The sequence below is a fragment of the Trichechus manatus genome, unplaced genomic scaffold, assembly GCF_000243295.1.
Source record: "Trichechus manatus latirostris isolate Lorelei unplaced genomic scaffold, TriManLat1.0 scaffold00043, whole genome shotgun sequence".
Lineage (NCBI taxonomy): Eukaryota > Metazoa > Chordata > Mammalia > Sirenia > Trichechidae > Trichechus > Trichechus manatus.
In genome coordinates this window covers 7,289,848-7,313,532 of record NW_004443979.1, presented here as the reverse complement: position 1 = coordinate 7,313,532, position 23,685 = coordinate 7,289,848, and the positions used below count along the sequence as shown (strand labels likewise).

The following is a 23,685-nucleotide window of genomic DNA, read 5'->3' as shown; positions in this document are numbered from 1 at the left end:
ACCCAGACCAGGGCCATGCCTGACAGCACCAAAGTGGGTAGTGCCTCCATTTCAGGCTGACACTTTCTGGTATTTGAGACATATTCTCTACCTTTAGAGTCAGCCTAATACAAAGAGTACACAAAATAAAACATTTTTTAAAAAGCCCTCAAGGAGAATTGTACCATCTATTTTATTAGATTGAAGGCAAAACAAGCTGATACCAGCAGAAAAGAAATGGCTGCTTCAGACCCCAGCTGACCTTTTTTGCATGGAAAATTCTCTGTATGATTACAGAGCTAATGAGTAATATTTAATGAAAACATTATGTCTTTGCATATACTCATAAGCAGCACTTCTTAAATTTAAATTTACATAGAAATAAGCTGATATGTATAAAAATGCATCTTGCAAATCTGTGTATTTTAAGGAAAATACCAGTCTGATATCTCTGGCTGTTTCTGTACAAAGCCCAGAGCTCTCAATGAGAACACTGTAGAATTCAGTCAATCATCCAGTTGACACCAAACACGAAAGTATTTGATGATGCATGGATAAAACAGCGGCATGCGAGGCCGACTTGTCCACATGCTCAGAATGTTTTAGCTTTATGCAAACAACAGTGTATGTGAAAAACTGGGCTAAACAAATGCTAAATAAATACATATAAAAAAAATCTTTCTCTTTCAAGTTTAAGAATCCTTAAGTATTTGAGGATGAACACTTAGAACCAGGACTGTTTCTGGGACCGATGTAGATTCCATTTGCTAAGCAGAATCTGAACCACAGTGGTGCTGAATTTTAAAACTGGAAAAAGCCTGTGACACCTCTTTTCCCACCCTTTCTCTTCCCCCTCTAGGTGGAGCTGACAGGAAGCAGTGTCTTTGACTATGTCCACCCTGGGGACCACGTGGAGATGGCAGAGCAGCTGGGCATGAAGCTCCCGCCTGGGCGGGGTCTCCTCTCGCAGGGCACCGCTGAGGATGGAGCCAGCTCAGCATCTTCCTCCTCTCAGTCGGAGACCCCTGAGCCAGGTGGGAATTGCAATCCCAGTGTGTGGGTTGGTGGGCAGGACCTTTGCCAAATGACTAGGCTCAAATTGCCAGTGTGAAGAGATTATAAATAGGTCTAGTGGTATTTAACAATTCCATGCAGCTTTTGATCCCTTGCAGTAATTAAATAAGGAAGAGATTTGAAAATAAAGAGACATTTTAATAAGTATAATCCAGAGATCTAATTTCAGTTGAACAATACATGTAGAAGGTGCTAGTGCCTTTAGTTTCTCTTTCAAATTACTGGAGGGAAACGGTTCAGATTTGGAACACCTTCTTCCTTTCATTGTTACCATGGCTAAATGTAATGCATTTGTTTATTATTCAGCAAAACCTATGGCCGAGGCTTTTTGAATATTAGCTTATGGGAAATTGAAAGTGTTGGGGACTTGCAGAAATCTAGCCTTTTTTTTTTTTTTTTTTTAAGCATCAGAAGGTACTTGAAAGATGTGAACAGATAAGGCTAAAAAGAAAACAGAAATGGCTACATTTTAAACTGCCTTTCCACCCTCAGTATTTAATTAGATCAATTGTATAGAGGAATGAACAGAGGTGACATTCCTCATTGGGATTCCTTCCAGGACTCTTATAGACTTTGCATTCAGAATGTTCCCATTTTCATTGTGTTGTACTGATGATAATTTAAGTATTAGGGGAAAATCCATTTATAAATTAAACAAAATGACTTGATATCCATCAGTCCCCTAGTTCATCAAGCTGTTCAAACACGGGGAAGATTGGCTGGTCGGCCTGGGTCTTCCGAGAGCGCTGGTAATTAGATCTGCGAAGGATTTATTCTTTGCTGATTGGGGCTTTAAATTAATTGAAGTTCCACATTTGTGGTTTTGTCCTTTTTGTACTTTTTTAGAGGAGATATTTCATATTCTTGTGTGGTGGAGTGCTTGGCCAAGCAGCAGTGGTTTAAATGTTAATTTTTCTCATGAGAAGTTTAAGATTTTTAATGAATCAAGGCCTGATTTGAAGTGCAAAGTTTTATTTGCTTACTTGGGAAATTATTTTTGCACTCTTTAAAGATGTTTGTACTTTTCTTGATCTGTTGTTTTAAAACAGATTCACAACACACGTACACACAAAAGAAGAAAATGGGGGAAAAAACTATCTTAAGGTTAATGTTAAAATATCTCTACATGCTTCCAAGAAAAACATTTTTAATTTTGCCTGCTTAGAAATAATCACAGTATGTTTGCTCACAAAGAAGGGGAAAAAACAGATTTTTCTCTTTTGGAAATATTTGAATTCCATGTTTCTTCACTGAAGTGAACAGTGGCTTCTGAGGCCCCATCCCATAGCATTATTCCACAGCACTGGTGAGCATCTTTCTCCAGTGAGCCCATGCATAAGAAAAAAGAGTATTTAAGACTGCTTTTTATCACTTAAATTTGAAAATATCTGTGTTCATAGGGCAGGGGGAGTCATATATTCTTATACCAAAGTTCACTGACTAGATATGTCAGAGAGAAAACCGGAACTGCTTTTTAGTCATTTACCACCAGTTGCCATTGAATTGATTCTCACTCACAGCAACCCCATGTGTGCTGACCCCATGTATGTCAATGTAGAACTATGCTCCATAGGATTTTCAATGTCTGATTTTTTGAAGTAGATCACCAGGCCTTTCTTCCGAGGCATCTCTGGGTAGACTGGAACCTCCAACCTTTCAGTTAGGAGCCAAGCACGTTAACTGTCTACACCACCCAGGGACTCCTTTTAGTCATTAGAATGTTCATATTTGAGAGGTGGCCCATGAGACAGTTTTCGCTTTTTCATTCTAGATTTGGATTGGGTTACATGGTTTACTCATGACTCTTAAACCCTTAAAATAATTTAATTTTGTAAGCCTTAGTATGAAGGAAGGCCCTAGGAAAGTAGACTTTGCTTCTATGAATCAAGTTGGGAAGGCTCTTCACCATCCTTTGATCTAATCTCCAACCCAATATAGTCATCCCTGTAGAGCAAGACCAACACGTGGCCTTCCAGTCTCTGCTTGAACCTGTCCCTGGTAGGAAGCTCTCTAAATTACAAGGCTGCCCTCGTTCAGCAGTTCTAATAGGTAGAAAGTTATTCCTCATATGGACACAAAATTGAATTTGCTGCCACTTTTCCCCAGTGATCTATGATCTGCGTTCTGGGACCATGTTTCTAAGACCCTCACCACCCTAGTCACTCTCCTTTGGTTGTGCTTCAGTTTGTCAGTGACCCTCTAAAATTACGGTTCTGAAAACTGAGCACAGCCCTCCAGATACATTCTGATTAGTACAAAACAGGGGGACTGTCATCTTTCTCAATACAGACTGCTATGTACATCTATTAATGCAACATAAGGTTGACTTAGGTCCTGTTGGCAGCCAGATCACACTGTTGATTCATATTGAGCTTGATATCTCCCCAAACATATGCTGAGTGAGTTGTCACTTGGAGGGACTTTGATTGGGAGAAAGAAAAAAAAATCCAGAGTCCATAAACCAGTTCTGCTAAGATATCATCCTAAGCTAGAGTGAAATCAAGCTGGTTTAAGATTTAATATTAGAACTCTGATAAATTCCATGCCTTCTATGAAGCACCAGCATGCATACAACAACTCTAGGTACACTGTTAGAACTCAGTTCTTACTTATAATCTTTTCATTCTGAATATTAGGAGAATACATATCACCTTCGACTATTACCACCCTTCTCTCCTTTAAAGTCACTCTGTTCATTTAACATTTAAAGGTATCATACATTTACTTGGGTTTCTTTCCTCTGCCTTCCCACGCTGCCTTTAGCCATTCTAACTAGTGAAATTGAAAACACTGCTTTCTGCATCCCTTAACAACTTGGGCTCATTAGCTACAGTCACATAGGAAGGGTTTCTCCTTCTTGACAGAGTATCTCTCACCATTAGAGAATGTTAAGCTGTGTTTGCCTCAGGGCTTCTAACAGGTTCAGTCTGGTTCAAACCTCTGCTGAGAATTTGCATGCCTAACAAGTCCCCTGCTGAGAATTTGCATTTCAAACAAGTTCCCAGGAAATTATACATAAGAATCACCTGGGGATCTTATTAAAATCTAGATTCTGATTCAGTATATCTGGGGGTAGAAATGCCCTGCTTAAAAAGTCCGTAGTGTTGGTTATTTTCAATCTTTTGGCTTAAAAAAAGCTATTAGATTTACTGCTGAAATTCTGAAAAACAACATAGGATGCTACTTTTAGCAAAATATCATCACTAATGCAGATGATTGCTCTAACGGAATTAACTTAGAAAAGTTCATGTCAGGCACTACATCCCAAAGCTGCTTATGTTTCTTAAAAGCTGAAAGAATTTTAACAAGACTTTCTAATTCTTAATAACATGAAGGAACATTTTTGAAGACTGTTGTTAACTGCATCATAATCTTTTAGACTCTGATAACAACACAGATTCTTTTTTAAACAGTGGTGTAATTTGGGTGGAAAAGGGGTATTGATATGTGCTTATTATGAAAATGAAGGGGCTAGTAGGTATGGAATTTTTCAGAAGCCCTGAAGTGTTCAGTGTAGCATTACTAAATGACTGAAATCTAAATAACATTTGGCATTATAATAAAAGGAGATAAGTGACTAAACCAGCCTAAGAGGCAGTGATACTGTGTCATAATAAGAATTCTGTTTCTTTGAACTGCTAGCCCTGTGATTGTCTTGTCTTGACCCAGTCTTAAGAGAATGAAAGAAAAAAGATCTGTTGATGGGACAGCAAACCCAAATAAATTTCATATGTATGGACGTGTATTAATAGTTCATAAGGCATTTCTTTTAGAGAAATTTTAAGGCAGGCATAAGTAAATGGGTAGCCTGGTTTTAAAAAGTTATAGAGTTCTAGATTGCCTATTCAGGAGTTTTTTGAACATTTTGGAAGAGACTGTGCTTCTCTGTCTGCAGGCCAGCGTTTTTCTGTCCCTATAGGCTCCCGTACTTGGGGAGTGCAGAATCTCTGGAAGAGGCCATTTGGATGGTTTGTTTTCTTTTCATAGATCTGCTTGTATCTTCTTATTACTCTTAATAATTCTGCGATCTTAGGAGTATGAGTGCTATCCTCTTAGTAAAGTTCAGTGTTGTGTCTTCTAAATGCTTAATAAACAGAAAAGCAGCTCTTTCAAGAAGTTTTAGAGGAACTTTAAAAATCTTTTTTTGAAGGTTAAGAGTAATATTCCTTAGGCTACGTCATAAAATTATTGAGTTTTTTTCTCCTTTCTCCTTCATAATAAAACAGCTTTATTTTTTTTCCAATGAAAAAATTAATTAATGACCAGTGTGAAAAATTCAGAGACTGCAGAAGACAACCAACCAACATCCCACTATCCAGAAAAAAAACACGGTTCACATATATATATCATATGTCCTTCTAGACTTTGTTGCTACACCTGTATACATATACAGGAATGTAGTGTTCTTATTTGTTTGGTTGTTTTGCTTTTGTTTTTTTTTACTAAAATAAGATCATAGCACACATGCATCTGGTAACCTTTTTCATGTAACTTCATGGGTGTCTTTCTCTGTCATGTTTCTCTCTTTAAGACAAAATTTCCTTTTCTGTCTCCAGCAGTTTGTTTCCCACTAGCTAACGATCAGCTCCTAGCTGTAGGACCACTGTCAGGAGTAACGTACCTGGGTCCTGCTTTGGAGGGAATTGAGCCAGGACAAGGGGTTCTTGCAGCTTATGGAATGGGTGCAAGCTCATAGAGGGAGAAATCAATACTGGACCAGGATTTAGACAAGTTAGCAAAATGTCTGAGACAGTATTTTGAATGAAGAATAACTACAGCAGCCTGGTTAACCCACTGGTTGTCTAAAATAGGGGTTAGAATGGTTTGTTTAAAGTTTCAGGCAGAATCTAGCTTGTTTTATAGGGTTACACTAATCATTGCAGTAGTATAATCTGTATGCTGTTATACCCACTCTATGTCCTGAATATTTTAAAGGCAAGCAAAATTGAAGCACTCGAGTCCTTGTCTAAATGGAAATAATCTGCATTTTCTACTCATGCCTCTGTGCTGTGGTAAATTTGATCAGCTCCTGATTCTACAGGAACAGGAACTCAATTCCCCTGAATTCATTAGATGATTTTCACAATAAGTGATATAATAAGGTACAAATGTTTAGGAATAACAATAAAGAATTTAAAAATTTATCTGAGGATCAGATCAATATTTTGCTTCAAAAACTGCTTGGATATGAGATACACTTGTACTTTCATGGATGAATTATTTACCACCCTGGTATTGGGTTAGTTTTTTCTTATTGTTTGGTTTTTTTTTTTTGGTATTGGTTCAAGTTTCCCATCAATGAACTGAATTTAGAAGTCAGGTGGAGGAAACCATCTTACTAACCCCACATCCAACCTTGGTCCCTAGACAATGTGACTGTATCTACAGCACTTTCTGCTGTACTGCAAATGTCAAACAGAAGGTATAATGGATTTAATATTAGCGCTGGCCAAGGTGTTGAGGGAGCTGTTAATAATGTCACTCCAGTTATTGATCTGAAGCCTTTAAAAATCAAAGAAAAGTGAGAGATCCCCAACTGGGGAAAGGCACACAGTGACTGGTTTTTATTGCCAATATATTTCTACATATAGAGTGGTGACTTTCTGGAATTATGTCATCACCATTAATCTCTGTGAGATTTTTGGAGTCATTATATGGTAAGATAATATCATGGGGATGGTTTTGAATGCTAATGCCAAAAGCTCAAGCCAAGTTCTTTTTGAGATAAACAGGGCTTAAAAATTACCATGGTGACTACAACATTCATACAGGTTGTCAAATGATAGAAGTTTATTAGCCCTAGATTTGCTCTTGATGACAATGTTAGATCCACTGGAAGTGTAAACAACACACTGTATAGTCACTAGGATGAGCTGTACTCTACTCTTGCCGTTTTAAAACTCTAAATGCAAACCATGTAGTGTCTAAGATAGAACTGGATTTTGTTTTTACAATTAGCGTACCTTCTAGGGAAACTGCTAATCCTTCAATCTGAATGGCAGTTTGTATGCAATGAAATTTCTGGCTTTCCATAGTCCCCAACTAATAAATGAAATTAAAATGTATAATTTATGTTGAATGTTTATCAAACTGTAAACATACATTTAATTCCTTTTGATAGTCATACAACATAAGCAAAGATAAATTCACTGATAGTGTACCAAGGTTATCTCTGATGGACTGAATATGAAACAGGTCTCTACTGTAGCTTCAGCAATGATCCAGACATGTCTCTGAGTTCCCCAAACCAGCTTTATTCCTCTTAATACCCATGTGCAAATCTAATACTCAAGAAGAAGCCTAACAAATAGTAGTCTTTTTATAATCCAAATAGATCATCATTTAGGTATCAAACTCAGCTTTTATCCAAAAATTATATGTATTTTAAGACCCTCCAAAAAAGTAATATTTTGTCCTGAGCTCTATCTTATTATGTTGAAACAGCATAATGTCTTTGTTATTTTGAAATGAAATAGAAATTATCTTTTGCCACTCCTCAGTGAAGATGGTGCATATACCACCAAAACAAGCTAGTACTGTTACAGGGACTGCCTTGTTGAATTCAAATCATTCTCTTGCCTCAAAAAACCTACCCTGATGCAGTAGCATTTTTTCATGCAGAAAGTAGGTGATTTTTAAATGTTGCTTTATCCCCAGCTAATTTAAACAAGGTCACCAAGAACAGCCACAGAAGAGAATAAATATTTCCATTGCTCTCTTCTGGTATGCAAGGCCTAGGCACACTTATCACCTTAATTTGTGTAAACTTGTACTTTTGTGTACTTGTCTGTATATGGTGACAACATTAACAAAGCAACCTGGTACTTCTAGAATCTTGCCCGAGAGATCTAAAGAAAAGTAAGGCAAAATCTCTTCTTCCCACCAGTACCTCTCCTGGCCCAGTACCTGAGCTCAGCCCTTCTAGCCCAGCTCCCAGAATGCACAGCACAGCCCAAGGCATCCTTTGGGGCCTGACATCCTGACCCTGTAAAGTCAGTGTTGATGACTCACTTAGCTACAGAAGGGCACCAGCCTCCCTGTTGTTCCCAGGAGAAAAATGTTAGATCTCAGCATAGTTCTTCATGCCATTCTCAAACAGTAGCATCACTAAGGGGGTGTGGCGGGTATAGACAACACTGAGTGACATTGTCAGACGAGGTGACACCAAAATGACTGTCTATAAAATTTTTGTGCACTGTTTCAGCAGAAATTTATTGTCCTTTTATAAAAAATATCCCTGTAGTTATAACAACAACAAAAAATTTGTAAGCCCAGCTTACATGTATTAATATACCTACAAGGCTAAAACTCGAAGCTGATTTACTTTTTGAATGTTCTAACGCGGCGCTCGGGTCAGAGCTGTCATCATTACCCAATTACAATGATGCGGTGAATCGCGTGTTTTCACTTGCTTGCGCCACAGAAATGTGCTGTTGTTTTCATGCTGCAGGTGTTTTTGCAGCGGCTGATTTTGTCAAATTTTCTGGTGTTTTAGCTACAATATTGTGGTAATTAGCAGAGGGGGTGATAGTATGAGTTACTGCATTGGGTGACACCAACCCTAGTGACACCACTGTTCTCAAACTAACTTTCCCTTCCCAAATTTAGATCACAGAGATTGTAATTCAAAAAAGTAATGTAATGGTATTTACAGCATAGCAAATGGTTTATTCAGTAATAGAAGCACAGACCTCTTATCAAAACACACAGTAGGTTGAATTGGTTTATATGGAGTATTTTTTTCCCCTAAACCTCCTATTGAAGGTTTAGAAAATCAACTTTTTAAACCCATTAGTTTTAACTGTTGTTTTATAGAGCTTTCTAGGTCATAATTTTGGCTTGTCTTTACCTATGGTGATAAGGGGTACATTTTTAGAGTTTCTAAGTTGAAGCCCAACACGAGTGAAGGGATGAACTATTCTTCCACATTAAAAAAATTAGGTGTGGCTATCTTTGTCATTGAATAATTAAAAATTATAAATTCTGTTTCTATAACTCTTGCTTTGAACAAAGTACAAGTTATTTGCTTTTGATACATACTGCTGCACAGAAGTTTCATCCCTGTCAAAATTATACCATTCTGGATTCTTCGTCTGCGCTAAACAGCAGACTCACAAAGGATCAGTTACCTGGCATTGACTAAGCTTTGCAGGGTGCACAGATCGGAAGAGGCAGAACTGGCTGGAAACCATTTCCACCCCTAGTGAGCAATTTACTCATGATTGCTTAGAGGAAATGCTGGAAATATTGCTTCTGTGTAAAGTTTGCAACTTCCAGTTGTCAGCTCTTTGCCAAGCAGTTATTCCCAAGTAACTTGTTCTATAGAAGCAAAGCTATGCTTGGGCCACTGTGGTAATTGTTGGCATTCATAAACCACTTCGTGTATGCGGAGCACAGAAACCACTAATTACAGGAGATAATTCACACCCTATCCCTCCAAGGCAGGTCAGTGTGTTATCCTTCTCTTACAGATGGGTGAAAAAGTGATGGGAATTCCAAGTGGCTTGCTCCAGGCCACACAGGTTAGTTTAGCAGCCAAGATTAGAGTGAAGGGTGTAATATCAGGGTTGGATTAGGTGGGAAGCCTAGGAACTGGGTGGCGAAAGAAGATAGCACCCTGTTAGGAACTTAGACAGAGTTTTCCCCAAGGGGCTTCTGAAGTCCAGAGAGAAACCTATTTCCTTATGCACATATTTCATTGGGCTAAAACTTTTTATTATTATTATTTTATTGTGGTAAAATATATATACAACATAAAATTTGCCATTTTAAGCATTTTTAAGTATACAGTTCAGTGACATAAGTTACATTCACAATGTTGTAGAACTATCACCACCATCTCTTTCCGAAACTTTTTTACCACCCTAGACAGAAACTGTGTACCGATTAAGAGATAACTCTTTTTCTCTCCCCTCAGCCCCTGATAAACTCCAGTCTACTTTCTATCGCTATGAGTTTGCCTATTCTAGATATTTCATGGAAACCCTAGTGGTGTAGTGGTTAAGAGCTATGGCGGCTAACCAAAAGGTTGGATGTTTCATGTAAGTGGAATCATACAATATTTGTCCTTTTGTGACTAGCTTACTTTACTTAGCATAATGTTTTCAAGGTTCATCCATGTTGTAGCATATATTAGAATTGCATTCATTTTTATGGCTGAATAATATTCCATTGTGCATATATACCACAATTTGTTTATCCATTTGTCTGTTGATGGACATTTGGATTGTTTTCACCTTTTGGCTATTGTGCGTAATGCTGCAATGAGTATTAGTGTGTAAGTATCTATTTGAGTTTCTGCTTTCAAAGGTTTTCGTTGTATACCTAAGGAGTGGGTATATACCTAGGAGTGGAATTGTTGAGTCATATGATAGTTCTATGTAAAACATTTTAATATAGTCTCTTACTTGGGTATAAAATCGTCCATCACCTCCTGTCATCTGCCTTCATCCCTACATTGAAACTCCTTATATCACTGTGAACAATAGTGTCTAAGTAAATGATAGGCAAAATTCCAGCCCTGCCATGTGTCAGATATTATACAAAGTATTGAGGAAACAAAGATGAAGCTCCCTGCCTTCCAGGAGCTGACCGTCATGTGAGGGAGCAGATCATTAATACAATACAGGAAGTAGGTGATGACAATCAGGGCGACATGATGTATGAGTAGGGTAGCATGGTAGCACAGGCCACCACTGCTGTCTTGGCAGATCTGTCTTAGGACTGAAAAAACAACCTTGAAATTAATAGCCCAGGAACTTTGCTTCTTTCAGAGCAAGTTGCCCTGACATGTCCAGGTGTTACATAGACTATGACTGTCAGAGATTTTGATACACATCGTCAAGCGTTCTTTGTTTTGTAATTGTTTATTTACTTACATAGCCTAAAATATGCCTAACGCAATGTCTGCTGCAAGGTAAGGTCACAGGGATCTTAGTTCCTCTGGTTGTTGATCTTTCTGTCTGTACAGAATTCAGAATAGGAGGTGCCTCCAAACTGCCTTCCTTCCACTTGTATTGGGCTGATTTCACTAAAGTTCAGGAAATCCTAGCTTTGGAAAACTCTTGGTAGCCTCTTCTATGCAAGGTAAAACTTGTTGCAAGTACTCTAGTAACAACGATACTAATGGTTATATAAATAAATAGCTTTAATTATGCTTTCCCTATATGTACCAATTACAGTAACAGGCAGGTTTTAATTTATTTCTCAAAATAACCCTAACTGACAAATCACGAAAAAACAAATATTGTATGATCTAATTTATATGAAATACCTAGGATAAGCAAATGTATAGAAAACAAACTTTAATAGTGGTTACCAGGGGTGGGAGGGACAGGGGAAGAGGGAATCATTGTTTTTAGAAAGCACTGAGTTTCTATTTATAGAAATGGAAAATTTGGCAGCAGATATTGGTGATGGTTGAACAACATGATTGATGTAATTAGTGTCACTGAATTGTACACGTGACAGATGTTGAATTGGCAAATGTTGTATTATCTATATTTATACAACAATTTGAAAAGCAATTTTAAAAATGCCCTAATTGAGATTATGAATGGTAAATGACTTGCCCTGCTCCAGAATAGACTGTGGATCTAAGATTTGAACTCAGGCCATGTCTTTTGTTTTGTGCACTGTACCGGGTGCTTACAGAGAACACGAAAGGTAAAAGATGTAATGCTTGCCCTTGGGAGATAGGTCATCATCAATAGAAGATTTATACAGTCAACAACTAAAGAAAAAAGAAAAAGATAGTGCCGCTCTCCTCAACTATGACATAAAAATAGAAAGCGGCATAAGAAATCAGAGAAAGACTCAATTACTGTGGGCTGGCTTTGAAGAGAAGGGATGACTTGCCTGCACTGCTCAGCGTTGAAATCAACCTAAGAGAAGAAAGGAAAAGAGGATCTTCCAGGAGACTCATCCCAAGTAGCATAGTGGGAGTGAAGATGCTGTATTTGGGAGGCGGCTGAGAGCCCTGCTTTCCTCACTGAAGCAAAGATGCAGGCTTATTAAGGATGGAGTCAGATTGTGGAAGAGCTAGAGAGCCAGGGTGAAGCATCTGAAACTGGTGTGATAAATCCAAACTATCACCCATTGAGCAGTGACCGGATGAAAACATTATTATATCTCTTTAAATCAAAAACATAAGTTTGTAAGAGGGTTATATTATAAAACTACTCATGGGTTCCTGAATCCCTTATACATTGTAACTACTAATATTCCTTAAATTCTCAGCATGTACTAGGTACTCTGCCAAGCCCATTACATGCATTACCTCATTCACTCCTCACCAAATACTATCAAGAAAGTACCATTATTTCCCCTATTTTACAGATGAAGAACCAAGAATTTTTGTTTTTGTTTTTTTAACTTGGCAAAGTCACATACCTAGAAGGTGGAGAGTCTAGGATTTAAACCCAAACAGCCTGGTACCAGAGCCCCTACTCTTAACTACTATACTAAGCGGCCACTCAACATCCTTTTTAAATAGCCATCCAATCTCTGCCTGAGACCACCAGGTGGGATGCTCACCATTCTTCCCAGGCAGCTCTGAGTGTTAGAATAGTCTTTCATATGTTATGCTAAATCCTGTCTTCAGATAACTTACATTCAGTGGACTTAGTACTGGTCTCTTTATTTTTGCAAGAGTGTGCAGGATTGGTTTAACAAGGTAGACTGGAAGCGAAAGAAACCATTTAAGAGACCAATTCCGTAATTCAGAAATAATTGAGAAGACTATGAGAAGGAGAATTATTGAGATCCTCTATGTCTTAGTCATCTAGTGCTGCTGTAACAGAAATACCACGAGTGGATGGCTTTAACAAAGAGAAATTTATTTCCTCACAGTCTAGTAGGCTAGAAGTCCAAATTCAGGGCGTCAGCTTCAGGGGAAGGCTTTCTCTCTCTGTTAGCTCTGGAGGAAGGTCCTTCTCATCACTCTTTCCCTGGACTAGGAGCTTCTCTGCAAAGGAATCCCAGGTCCAAAGGACGCGCTCTGCTCCCAGTGCTTCTTTCTTGGTAATATGAGGTCCCCAACTCTCTGCTTGCTTTCCTTTCCTTTTATCTCTTGTAAGATAAAAAGTGGTGCAGGCCACACCCCAGGGAAACTCCCTTTATGTGGGATCAGGATGTGACCTGAGGAAGGGTGTTACAATCCCACCCTAATCCTCTTTAACATAAAATTACAGTCACAAAATGGAGGACAACCACACAATACTGAGAATCACGGCCTAGCCAAATTGATACACACATTTTTGGGGGGACATAATTCAATCCATGACACCCTACAAAGGAAAAAATGATGATTTGGAATTATGATATTTAGAAAAAGGCAGAAATGTACCTTTTGGTCAGTCTTTAACCAGGAACTAATGGTTAATACTCTAAAAATTATGCAAGTCGAATGCTCGCACATATGATTGAGATTGATAATACCATCTGTTCGCTCTTACTTGCTTATCACTTGGTAATAAAAACTGGGAAAATTACAAAATTACATATGCTATTGATCATGAAATATTAAGATGTAAATTCTCTTAGGGTTCAAAACTGTGCCTCTTTATAGTTTAACAACATAGATGGTGTGCCTTTGGTAAAATGTCAGTCAGCTGGTCAGTGCCTCTCACTTGCCAGGGTGTCCTCTCCAGTAAACACACTGATAAGAGCACTGATAACATTGGCATTAGCGACAGTTTAAAATCCACTATTCTGTGTCCAAACCAAAACCCATTGCCATCAAGTCAATTCCAACTCATAGCGACCCCACGTGTTACAGAGTAGAACTGAGCTCCATAGGGTTTTCATGGCTATAATCTTTGCAGAAGCAGATCATCAGGGCTTTCTTCCACAGTGCTGCTCAGTGGGTTTGAACCACCAACCTTTCAGTAAGTAGACCGGCATAAAACATTCGTGCCACCCAGGGACCTTTTGTCCTGTGTCTCTTTATGATCAAAAATACTTGTTAATCCCCCAAATTACTGTTAGTCAAAATGAGGTAGAAATTACTCTAATTGATAAGTGTAAAGATAACACAAATGCAGTAGTTTAGATATGCAGAGCATTCATTCATTTCTGCACTCATTCAGTCAATGTTTATTGTGTGTATAGGGGCCAGGCACTGTCCTAGGTCCTGGGATATGGTAGTTACCAGGAAGATCCCTGCTGTCACAGAACTTACATTCACATCAACCAGCTGACCAAAAAAGAGTCAAAAGAATTACTGGTGAAAAATTCAGTTAATCATGGCCTCTGTTATATAAATACTAGAGAAATCATGCATTCATTTTTAACAGACCAGTTGGTCTCCTCAGCTCTTTGCAATACACAGCTGACACACATTCTAAGCCAGCACTTCCCAAATAAGTTCCTCACCATACCCGTTCTGTGAGATGCTCTTTGGGAAAAAAAGGAGTTCAAGGTCAAATAGTAAAGCACAAAGCTTGATAGTGCATTCTCTTGTTGGAGATTAACAATGCAAGTTAATTTAGTGAGGATTTGAAAATTGTGTGATCAGTAAACTTTTTTTTTTTAACTAGCCTTTTCCAATTTATTTGACTATGGGATTGTTTTTTTTTTAAGAAAGACACCTATTAACACCACCCGCAGCCCCCAAGAAACACATGATTAAGTACCATACGTAATCTTGTTTCCACCAGCTGGCTGCACCTTCCCCATGCATGCCATTCTCCTCTTCCAAGACAAGCAGAATCACAATCAAGCCACTCAGCTCAGAGGTTAAACTTTCCAGCTCCTTTGATAGCTCTCCCAAATGTCTCTCCTGGGCCCTCAGGGTGCCCATCCACTTTTCCTAAGGTGAACTCTTGATGAATCTAATAAGTAACTGAAAAATGTTAGGTCAAGACCTTCAGCCCCAAGTTCCACGGTCCTGGGCTTTGATCTGCAGGGTCTCTCACCTCTTTCACCCTTCCTCCCTAGTCTTCATTTAAGTAGGCAGAGCACAAAGGTCTCTGGTTTCCCACCCACCATAGAAATACACCAATAGATTTATTTTATGTATAATTTTATTTATTTTGTTGCTGTTGAGAATGTATGCAGCAAAACATACACCAATTCAACAGTTTCTACATGGACCATTTAGTGACACTGATTACATTCTTTGAGGTCTGTAACCATTCTCACCCTCCTTTTCTCAGTTCTTCCTCCCTCATTAACATAAATTCACTGCCCCCTGAGGTTCCTATCTAATCTTTCGGGTTGCTGATGTTAATTTGATCCCATATAGATGATTCTTCAAAGAGCATAATGTTCAAGGGAGACATTTTTAACTAGTTAAGCTTAATTATTGTTTGGTTTTAAGAAGACTTCAGAGGACATTTCTAGCTTAAGCCTTAAAGATTTATCTCAGGGCAATAGTTTTCAGTGATTCATCCACCTTTCAGGCTTCACAAAGTCTAGAGTCCATGAGGATTTGAAATTCTGTTCTGGACTTTCCCCCTTTTGATCAGAATTCTTCTATAGAATCTTTGATCAAAATTTTTGGTAATGGTAGCCAAGCACCATCCAGTTCTTCTGGTCTCATAGCAAAGGAGGTACTTGTTCATGGAGGCAGTTAGCCACACATTCCATATCTGCCTCTTATTCCTGGCTCTCCTTCTTCCTCTGTTACTTCATATGAATAGAGACCAGTTGTGCCTTGGATGGCTCCTTGCAAGCTTTTAAGACTCCAGGCACTACGCAGTGAACTAGGAGAGAGATTAGAAGCACTAAACACATTATTAGGCCAATTAACTGGGATATCTCATGAAACCATGACCCTAAACCTCCAAACCAAGGAACCCATGAAGTGTTTGGTTGTACATAAGCAGCCTCAGTAGCTACTTTTTTTCCCTTTTCTTTTTGTAATAGTTGTAAATACATCTGTCACACAACTTTTGCCAATTCAACTTTTTATAGGTGTACAACTTACTGACAGCAATTATAATAATCAGCTGTGCAACCCTACCCTTAATCGACATGATATTTCCATCACCATTAACCCCCCTTTGCCCCCTCCCTCCCACCCCTGTTAACCACTTATAAACTGTTCTCTATACATTTATTTATCTTTTCTTGTCTTTTTGTAAGTGAGGTCATGCAATATTTGCCGTTTTGTGATTGACTTATTTCACTCAGCACGTCTTCCAGCTCCATCCATATTGTTGCATGTATGAAGACTTCATTTCTCCTACGGCTGAGTAGTGTTCTGTTATATGTATTTACCATATTTTGTTTATCCAGTCACTTGTTGATGGGCATTTAAGTTGTTTCCACCTTTTGGCTGTTGGGAATAGTGCTGCAGTGAACACTGGTGTACAAATCTCTGAGTCTCTGCTTTCAAGTCTTTTGGGTATACACCTAGCAGTAAAATAGCTGAGTCAAATGGTAGTTCTATTTTTAGTTTTTGAGGAACCACTACACTGTTTTCCACCATGCCTTACCATTTTGCATTCCTACCAGCAATGGGTAAGGGTTCCAATTTCCCCACATCTTCACCAACATTTGTTTTCAGCTTTTTTTTTTTTTTCCATCTAAGCCATGCTAGTGAAAGTGAAATGCTATCTCATTGTGGTTTTGATTTGCATCTCTCTGATGGCTAATGACAGGAGCCTGGTGGAGCAGTGGTTAAAGCACTTAGCTGCTAACCAAAAGGTCGGTAGTTCGAACCCACTGGCTGTTCTGTGGGAGAAAGATGTGGCAGTCTGCATACATAAAGATTACAGCCCTGGAAACCCAATGGGGGCAATTCTACTCTGTCCTTTAGGGTTGCTATGGGTCAGGATTGACTCGAGGGCAGTAGGTTTGGTTTTTGATAGCTAATGACACTGAGCATCTTTTCATATGTTTGGTGGCCAATTGAATGTCCACTTTGGTGAAATGTCTGTTCAAGTCCTTTGCCCATTTTATGATTAGGTTATTTGTCCTTTTGGTGTTAAGTTGTCAAAGTTGTATATATATTTTGGTTATTAGGTTCTTGTCAGAAATATGGTTTCTGAAGATATTGTCCCAGTCAGTAACTTGTCTTTTCACTTTTTTGGTAAAGTCTTTTGATGAACAGAAGTTTTTAACTTTTATGGGTCCCATTTCTTTATTTTGTCTTTTGCTGTTTTATGCTTTTGTTATTATATTAGATAATCCATTGTTAAAAGCTAGGCCTGACACCGTAGCCCCTGCTTTTTCTTCTGAGAATTTTATGGTTTAAGTTTTCATATTTAGGTCCTTAATCCATTTTGAATTTGTTTTTGTGTATGGTGTGAGGCATGGATCCTGTTTCATTTTTCATTTGGAAATCCAATTTTCCCAGCACCATTTATTGAAACTCCTCCTTCCCCACCGAATGGACTTATCACCCTTGTCAAAAATCAGTTGACCATAGATATATGGGTTTATTTCAATACACCAACAGATTTTGGTGAAAGATATGATTTTGGCTGCCCAGCGCTCTGTACACTGCTCCCCTCCCTTGAACAATAACCCTAACCAGGTACCACTGGCTGTATGTTCAAGAGCATATGTCAGAGTGGTGGTGTAAGGGGTGAGCCACTTTGCAGGAGACACGGTATGAGAGTAGTAATCCATTACTAGGTTGTTTTCTCTGATTTGTATCAATTGCATTCGACTGCACTGTCTATTATAGAATTTTTAAATTTGACATCTGACTAACTTGCAGATTAACCTAAGAACTGAGAGATGACTACATATGATGATGTTAGGCCTAACCCAAATGGTAGGACATACCCCTTAGACTTTATCTGTAACAGTCACAAATATATAACTGCATGGAGCCTTGACAGACAGCCTGTGTTCATGTGGCCCCATTGTATATTTTAGCCCTCTGGTCTAGATTGGGGAGTGGGGTAGGAGTAGTCACCTTTGGTTTTAACTTCAAATGAAATAATTAACGTAACTTATAAGGGTGTTGTGAGTCAATACGTGTGAAATGCTTAGAACAACAGCATGGCATGTAATAATACTCAGTGAGGATTATCATGTATTCTGTGGAGCCGAACATTCTTATTACCAAGGTTATTCCTTTGGAAAGGCTGGCTGAGGTTAGGTGACATGAAGTTGGCATGTGCACCTGGAAGGCTTGAACTTGGGTTTCATTGTCACCATGCTTCAGTTACCTGAGTTAAGGGGCCCAGATTTTATGTCGATCACAGTACCGAAAAGGAAGTGTACTTCTGAAAACACACACACCTTAAATGGAGTCCTTTATAAGGGTAAAGACTGTACTGGAAATATATAATTTACTTCCCTTCAGTGTGTCTAACACACAGATTGTTTTGCAGATTCACCTTTTTTGTATACTCAATTTTCTTAAAGCAGAACAGAGATGTATAATTCTAATTCTCAGAGGTCCATCCTGTTGTTCCTAGATTCTGGGCACCAAAAAAGGCCCACTGATTTCTCTTTGTAGAAGACTCGCTTAGAGGCTACCCAGTTACACTTTGGAATAGAGCTTGATGTTGGTCTACAAGAGTTTGTAGCTTCTAGCCTGGCCTATTAAAATATGTTCTGCTCATGACCCAGTGATTCAGCTGGTGCAGGGCAGACATGACATGCTTGACTGATATTTTCCGTTTTTATCTACGTCATTGTGATGTGGCCACAGCCACAATGTTGATTATGCTCCACAAAAGAATTAAGTGACCTAGAATTGAATGTTAGGCCTCCACAACCTGAGGCTCCTTTCACCACCAAATCAGCTTTGACCCACCCTTCTGGTCGGTGCTGGAGAACAGGATGGGTGTTCTCAGCTATTGGTTTGAACTTTAAATGAATCAATTTATTTTGTGTAGGAGGGCTTCAGTTCATCACTAATCTTGAGAACTGAAATGACTGTAGATATGTTGGAATGCTTCTTTAAAAGCAAGAGAAATGCCCAGATGCCCTGGCCATAGGTACTATATATGGACTTAAATAAATAAATTAAGAAACTCGTTTCACATAGGCCACCAAACAGTCATGAGATGTTAATGACTTTTAGTCACTGCCAACCTGGACAAAATTCAAGCCAGTGACCTACGGGTGAAAGGTTCTATATATCCCATTACCAATCCCCTGAGCCATCCAGTCCCCTCTGACAAGGCATTTTATCATACCTAGTGCAGTGTGGTACGATAGTCTAAATTCCTATACCATCAGAAAATCTTCTATTTAAAATAAAAGAGAGCATTTTAAAGAGGGGTGGAAGACCTAGTTTCTCAAATACAGGAGCAATTGCAATTAAAAATAAACTTTTGGAAGAAGAGATACAGGTACGTATATACGTACACATACATAGCATTGAGAGTTTTTTTTTTTTTTTTAATTCCAATATTTTTTCATCATGCTTACTCCGCTGCACATTCCATTCTGCCTCTGGATATTTAGCAAACTGGCATATCTTGGGGTTCCATTAAAAAAGTCATTAGTTCTAGTTTAACATTTGTATAAAACTGATTCGTTAAATCCATGGTGCTTTCTTTCTTAGCTTGTTTTAAGTGTCATAAATAAATGACTTAAATGTCCCACAAGACAAATGTTCTTTAATCATCTAATGCACTCATTTATCCTAAGCCTTAACCTTAGTCCTAAATTAAGTCTATTGCAAAAACATAACTTCACCTAAAAACACCCATCAATCCTACAGGGTTTTGATAAGCACATTTAAAAAAACATAAACAACCAGACAGTTGTCAATCTGGTTGAAGCCCAGTCCCATTTAGGCGTTATTCACCAGGAGCCGTATTTTATGCCCACACCACCAACAGAATTATAAAAGAGAATGACTGGTGTTTGGGCCCTTTGCTAAGGGTTTATATTGTGAAATTGAGGGGTAGAGGGTACAGTTTACAAGAATATAAAATGAAACAAAGACCAGACAAAGGATAATCCTCATTCCACATCAGATACATCCTGCTTCTGTTTATTTTTGGAAAATAGTAATAATTTGACAATGCTATAAATGCAATAATGTTTCATGATCACATATTTAGTAAACTTCATGTCATGCCTTTGATTAATTTTCATTTTTTTATGGTCGTAAAAATCTGTTGAAGAATCTGGCTATTCAGAGTTTATATGTGAGTAATGATCAACAAAAAGTTTGGTGCAAGGAGATACAAAGTGAAAGCTTAAATGGAATAAACACTTGACTAAATTGGCTACTTAATACCTCATAACCAAGAATTCACATAATTTGGTTAAAACTCTGTCAGGTTACCAATTTAATTCCAAATTAATTCTTATATCTTTCATTTGCCAGTGATAACCTTTCACAGTAGGGCAAAGACAATCTTCATGTTTTCCACTGGTCTCCTTGAGCTTTGCAGAATTATTACTACAAAGCCCCTTAGGGTTATTGGAGGCTTCCCCCCCGACCCCCACCTCATGCTGGGGTTTTTATATCTTTAAAAAATAGATAAGAGCATTCAGCAAATGACTAGATTGAGAATAAACTCAAAAATTATCACCAAGGCCCTTCCTCTGCCACAATTTGTCAAATCTGCTCATAGGAAACAAATTCTATTCATAAAGATTTTATTTGGAGTGGGGGGGTGCCTCTTGTGATTTGGTAGCAATTCAATTATAGTTTTGTGAGATAGTGAGCCCGGAGAGGGAATCCAGACTGACAAGAAATATGACAGGACAGTTACAGAGTGTTTATGCAATTAAGCTTTCACTGACAATACCTGCAGAATGATGAATGCGTGGGCGTAGGTATGTGAGCGCAGGCAATGCCCCACAAGTATTGCCCATTTTTCATTATTATACAACTGTTCAGATCTTTCAAGAACAGCCTGAAGTGAGGTGGAAAAGAGAGTGTTGTTCTGCAGCATGTTAACCAAATGCTTTTTTTTTTTTTAATTCCCTCCCTCCAACAAGTCTTGATGTGCCAGGTGATAAAAGAACATCTATTTTAGAAAAATGTTTCGAAAAGATTAAGATTTACCCTGAGCTTGACATATATTAATTTTGGATACCAAAAGAGGTTTTTATTCTTTTTTCTGTCTGCAACTTTATATCACTTCCCAACTGATAGAATAGTGCGTAATTAAACTGTTGGGTTATTCATTTTATGCAAGCAGGTGCAAAGGGCACTATAAAAGTAGGATTTTACTGATGGTAGATTAAGAAAGAAAAGAGAAATTTAAAAGCCTTTTGTGGAGAACCACAAAAGCCTTCAGATTAATTTAGTTGGGCAAAGTCTGTAGTCGAGTGCCTCTGTCTTCCAAGGATATGTGAAATCAGGACACTTACAGGATTTCAGAACCTCTAAAAGACTAAGTGGAGTTTTTCAGGTTGTCAACAACCCTTATTTGGGGTCTTTATGTGAGACTTCCAGTTTTTGGTGTGATTTCAATTTTTTTAAACAAGCATTTAAAGCATATTGATGCCTTAAAGAGAGTTTTGGGTTAACTCATGTAGACGTCATCTTGGCAAAATCAGCAGTGCCCGGACATGATGACTGAACCAATAGCAAAGGGAATTGCTATCAGGTCCCAAAGCTTGGGTAATGCACTGTGTAGAGGTGAGAGAGAAAACAACTCAGTGTGTGGCACGATGCTGCAAAGAGTTGAAGTGAAAACCACATGTCCTCCCTTAGTATTTACACATCTATTTAAATTGATGAGAATTTATTTGGGGAAAGGAAATGGTATCTATCCTTGTACCATTCATTCGTTTTGAACTCTGGTAAGCTGCTATTGATAGTAACTTTTTGGATTTTGTTTGTTTTGTTTAGTGGTTGACGCTCCTTTGTTGTTAACGTTCTTACCCCTTTGGGAGACACTAAAAATCTTGAATTTTTACATAGAACTATTTCATCATTATGACCAACCCCAGTTATCACCTCCTATACTTAGGTAGGAAACCCTGGTAGCCTAGTGGTTAAGCGCTACATCTGCTAACCAAAAAGCTGGCAGTTTGAATCCACCAGGCTCTCCTTGGAAAATCTGTGGGACAGTTCTACTCGAACCTATAGGGTCTAGATGAGTCGGAATCAACTCGACAGCGATGGGTTTGATTTTTTTTGGTTTATACTTAGGTACAGCCCAAAGGCAGAGAACCAGTTGCACGCCTATCTAGATGGCCATCTCCCTGGACTGAATTTGTGGTTCAGCATTAAGCTTCCACATGCCCACGTGGAGAATATTATAAATCAGACTCGCGTCTAGAGAATATGTATACATGATCCCATCAATTTGGCAAATTCAATGAAATAACTGGTCACTTCTGTAGCAGCAAAAACCAGTCAACATTATTTGTATTAGAAATGAGTAGACCACACATTTCTGTCAAAATGATCAATACAGAAACCCCATACAAACCGTGGTCTAAATAAGAGTTTCTTATAATCATCTCTTTTGCCAAAAAGCTGCACTCTGTTGCATCCAAAAAAATAAAAGATCTGATTCTATCAGATGTAATTTTTAATATGCATTAAAATTGATAGTTAAAAAAATATTGTTTTCACATTACTTAGGTGCTAAAATCACACAGCGGTGTTCCTTTATTTTCAAAAACCAAACCTAATCCTGTTAATTCAAAGTGAATAACAAACAGGACTAAGACTTTGTCCCAAGTTGTTACATTTATTCAACCTGCTTGTGTTTTGTTCTTCATCATAATTATTTCCAAGTCAAATCTGCACTGATTTCCTTGCGGACCCGCGTACCTCTGACTAACTTAAAGAATTGAGCTGGGATAATTCACACAATTCCTCAGGGGTCATGTTCACAGTTTTTTTTCAAGGACATTTTTATTACAAAGCTGATGAAATTTGCATATTAATTCATTTCTTTCAATTTTTTAAGATTAAATGTTGTCAACATGTATCAGTGCAAGGCTCTGACAGTGCTGATGAAATGGGTCAGTCAAGCTTGAACATTTAGAGTAATGCAGCCATCTGCAACCCCCAAGCCCCTTGTGGAGTTCTGTGCTACCACTGCAACTTGATTAAAAAAAAAAAAAGTTTTATTCAATGCAGGATATTAAAACATTATCTAAGAAATGATACGTGTTAGTCTTTCCATTTACTAAGAAAGTGATTTTGACAATAAAATGAATCTAAGGATATCCTTGCTGACTTGGAGTTAGTGTTCTGTCAGTCTTAATTAAACTACAGTAAAAAAAAAAAAAAGTAAATTTGGTGAAAGAAACTTAGGAGGGAAGTCGAGTTTCATGTTTGTTCTTACGTTGTGATTTCATAGTTAAAGGAACTCTTCCCATTTGGATTCTAGGTGAGGAGTTAGAGTGGTGGAGCTAATAGCATAATGGCAAAGATCTGTTTTAACTTCTTTCCCAGTGTTCTCCGAGGTCGGCCTGCACTTCGTGTTACACACAGCTAATAAACTTGAACGTTCACTGGCCACATCTAAAGCCCTTACAAAATGGCATTAATGTTTACATGGACATCTTCATTTCCATCCACATATCCAACTTGAACATTAAGCTGTATTGATTTCTCCAGTGTCCTGACAGTCAAAACACATAGCTCCATCCAACACTCTCAAACAGCAAGACCATCTAAGTTAGAAATCCCTTGAAGTGTTACATTGCCTTTCTGTGTGTACCCAATGGGCTTTTCAGATCATTTCTTTCTCTCAGTGTCTGCCTTTTGGTAGAAACCTCTTTGTGATGTGCATA

General features: G+C 38.2%; 1 protein-coding gene across 2 annotated transcripts in view; it reads left to right on the top strand.

Annotated features, from left to right (window-relative positions):
- NPAS3 (neuronal PAS domain protein 3) overlaps nucleotides 1-23,685 on the top strand; it is a 1,017,265-nt gene that overhangs the window by 873,061 nt on the left and 120,519 nt on the right. For both annotated transcript variants that reach the window (XM_023731480.1, XM_004376526.2), the window contains one exon: nucleotides 839-1,013. In XM_023731480.1, coding sequence (XP_023587248.1) covers nucleotides 839-1,013 — 175 coding nt within the window. The remainder of the gene's footprint in view (nucleotides 1-838; nucleotides 1,014-23,685) is intronic.